Source organism: Triticum urartu, chromosome 7 (assembly GCF_003073215.2).
Source record: "Triticum urartu cultivar G1812 chromosome 7, Tu2.1, whole genome shotgun sequence".
Lineage (NCBI taxonomy): Eukaryota > Viridiplantae > Streptophyta > Magnoliopsida > Poales > Poaceae > Triticum > Triticum urartu.
Window position 1 is genome coordinate 58066288 of NC_053028.1, and position 3508 is coordinate 58069795.

At 50.1% G+C, this 3508-nt stretch overlaps 1 protein-coding gene across 1 annotated transcript; it reads right to left on the minus strand.

The window, feature by feature from the left end:
* Window positions 1-735: 735 nt before the first annotated feature.
* LOC125525211 (AP2-like ethylene-responsive transcription factor At1g16060) lies at window positions 736-3303 on the minus strand. Its single transcript, XM_048690220.1, has 5 exons — window positions 3269-3303; window positions 3027-3109; window positions 2741-2838; window positions 2526-2599; window positions 736-1444 (listed from the first exon to the last, which is right to left on the minus strand). The coding sequence occupies exons 1-5, from the start codon at window positions 3301-3303 to the stop codon at window positions 736-738; spliced, it is 999 nt and encodes a 332-aa protein (XP_048546177.1).
* Window positions 3304-3508: the final 205 nt, after the last annotated feature.

Sequence of the window (3508 nt, forward strand, 5' to 3'; positions counted from 1 at the left end):
GTGCCTGGAAACCCCTACCGTCACAACCGCGTCGTGGTGGACGTAGCCGGCTCCGACTACGACAAATCCATCATCGACCTCACATCCACCGGCGACGTGCAGGGCATGGTCTCCGGCGAGGAAGAGTAGGGCATGAAAGATGGCGGTGCATTGAGTCCCGTGAGCCGGTGCATGTCCCATGGTCTACTCTACGTCACCAGCGATCGGACCTCCACTCCAAGGAGTGCAGCAAGGTGCTGGACATGGACACTGCCAGAACAACAAGGACAGTCGGCGGCGAAAATTTAGTGTAGTTTTTTGCTGTATGTAATAATATAGATTTGATGATTTGCAAATGGGGTATTTGGTTGTGAAAACAATTTTTTGTTGTCTGGACTAGTCACTGTCTGTGGACTCGTCCGGGCACGTCGGCGGGTGTTCAGGAGCCGGATTTTGCTACTTGTGCTCTACAACCCAGTGTTTGGTATTCTCCTGAACATTTTGACACTAGCTTGATTAGCTATACCAAGTCCCACTCACGACGACCGAATCAAATCCACACAGCAGCACGGGTCAAACAAACCAGGCACACGTCTCCTCCTACCTCTCTCTAGCTAGCAGTTCAACTGGCCACGTCATTACGTAGCATGCATGCATGTGCCATGGCCATGGCTATCTCGAGGAACTTGCCCTACTCCCTCACAAGTTCCTAGCTATAGCCACGCTCCTTATTGCGCAGGCGATCGAACTGGGTGACTAGATTGGTACGGTTGGATCACAGCTTCCCAAGCAGTCCCAGAGGGATTCCTCGATGCGGGCGAAGCTGTCGTCGAGCTCGTACATGGAGCACGAGAACGCCGCGTCCTCGCCGCCGCTGCCGCCGTACAGTGCCTCCCCGGGTTCGTTCTCCAGCGCCGGCACCGCCGCCTGGTCGGCGTCGACGTCCGCGGCCGGCTGGTGCTGCTGCGCGACGAGCTCCTGGAACACGGACGACCGCAGCAGCAGGCTGAGCGCCGTGGTGGTGGACGAAGGGGACGGGGACGGCGAGGGGCCGGCGCCGAACACCATCGAGCCCACGTCGCCGAGCAGAGAAAGCGAGTTCCGCGAGGGCGGGAGGAGGCGGAGGCCGCCCATGTCCCTCGGCGTGACCAGCGTGGTGGCCGTGGTGGTGGACGACGGGGACGGCGCGCCGCTCAGGCCGCTCATGGCCTCGGCGGGGGCGGCCCCGGGCTTGAGCCAGCGGATGTAGGTGCTGAGGTCGAAGTTGGTGACGGCGTTGATGCCCCGGTACTCGATGGCGGCGATGTCGTAGGCGCGCGCCGCCTCCTCCTGGGTGCTGTAGGTGCCGAGGTAGAGGTACTTGTTGCCGAACACCCTGCCGATCCGGGCCTCCCACCGCCCGTTGTGGTGGTGCCGTGCCACCCCCCTGTACTTGGAAACGCCGCGGGAAAACCCATTGCTCTTTCTGCATATTATGTGCAAGATCCAAGATAGTTAGCATAATTTTTCTGGGGCCAAAAATTCGCACCTTGTACAAAACAAGATTTTGTAAAAAAAATTCTATTTTTTTAAACACAGTACAAACACAAGCGCTCATACACTCACCCTATGACCACTGCCCCTATAACCATCCAAGCATAGGTTGATTCGCTATTTTTGTTTTGTTTTTTTTAATAGTTTAGTTTTGTTAACCAAGAGTCATGGTCTACCCGTCAGCTACATAGTTAAGATCTTAACCAATGGAAATTTGACTCCTACAAGGAAAACATTTTTTTTACAAAAAGGAAAACAACTTTAAATGATTATTTCATCGGTTGTAAAAAGAGAGGTGTGCGTGAGACGACCAAGAACACATGGTAAGTGATCATGCTCATAATTTAGTAGATCAAGAAACATTTTAACTTTAATATGGCTATCTTTGATGGCGTAATACTTTTCGTGCTCCCTAGCACTTAGTCGTAGTCTCATGTGTTTTTCAGAGTGTCTTCGTGGTTGGTTTGGGACGGCGTGGCGTTGGCACTTCCCCAGGTGAGGAATAATTTCTTTCTTGCAGTATCTTGTTTTGTTGGTGTGCTTGTCAGAAATGGAGGGCATGTGGTTTTATGTCTCTAGCGGGTCTTTCGGGATCGGTGGGTTAGATTTTTGGGAATCCGTCTGTATCGATGATTTTCCAGCTACTGCTTCTACAAGCTCATGGGTTTTAAAAAGTTTGCTCCCCCAGATGTGGCATCCGGCTTTGCTCACAGCGCGCCGCCGGTGGATGCAGGAGGGAAAAAACTTCGGCACCTTCAAGGCTTTGATTGTAATTTTACTTTTCTATTTGGGTGTGTTCGCAAGGTTATGTGATCCTTAGTAGTTAGTATATGGCCTTTAGGCCTTTTCACAACAATTTTTCTCTCAAAAGGCATACTTGTTTTTCTATCAACAACATATCGGGCCTCAAAGTTCTTTTGTGTTTCTCAAAAAGAAATTTACAATATCTAGGATTGAATTAACAAAATATAGCATCCAGTCATTATGTTCAAGAAAAAATATATTTGCCGCACCTTCTTATTGACGCTAGGTATTCTTCCCTGGATACACCCTGCATCACCTTGAGCTCCTTCTCGTAGTCGACGACCTGTTTGCATGCACAAGCATAGCAACAGTTGCAAGTCAGTAATACAATCTAGCAGATCTACATATACATATGGAAAAGGGAACTAATAACATATTTTGAGAACCCGCAAAAAAAACATATTTTGAGTACAAAAATACGTACTGGGAAGTTAGTATAGGTGGTGGGTCCCCAGTATTTGAGCGCTGCCAGATCGTATGCCCTCGCCGCGGCCTCCTCCTCGTTATACGCCCCAAGGTAGACTGCGTGACGATATACATACAAATATGAGGTATATATATAAGATTGTCTCCGATAAAGATGCGGTATACAAGATGAACATATATGTATGTATATAATATAGTCACAGCTATACGTACATCTACAAGAAACGTATGATAAGTGGATGTCACGTTTTTTTTTTGAAGATAGGATGTCACGTATTACATACCTTGCTTTCCTTTCTTCTTTTGTGTCGGGTTCCACGTCCCCTTGTCCCATAGGTGAGCCTCGAACCTGCCCGTCCAACGATGCCTGCAAAAAGATACAGCCGTATTGATTCTCAGTACGCTAAACAATTAATACGCAAAAGCTTAACCCACAAGAATACATGTATATACTATACGTACGCAAGCAAGCAAAAAAAAAAAAAACGTTATACATGGGTACGTGTTGAAGCACGTACCTGCTTACACCTCTGAACCTGGAGCTCCTCTTCGCCGCCGCATTGCCGCCGACCGACTTGTCGCCGGCGCCGTCTTTACCGTTGCCCGTCACCCCAGACAACCCCGACCCCGCCGGAGGCTCCCTCTTTCTCCTCTTCACGCTGATCTTCACGCCGTCGTCGATCACCGGCGCCGCCCTTGGCGCAGCCTCGCAGTACCGGACCCCTCCACCTCCTCCCCCTCCCGCTGCGACGATGCCATTGATCAG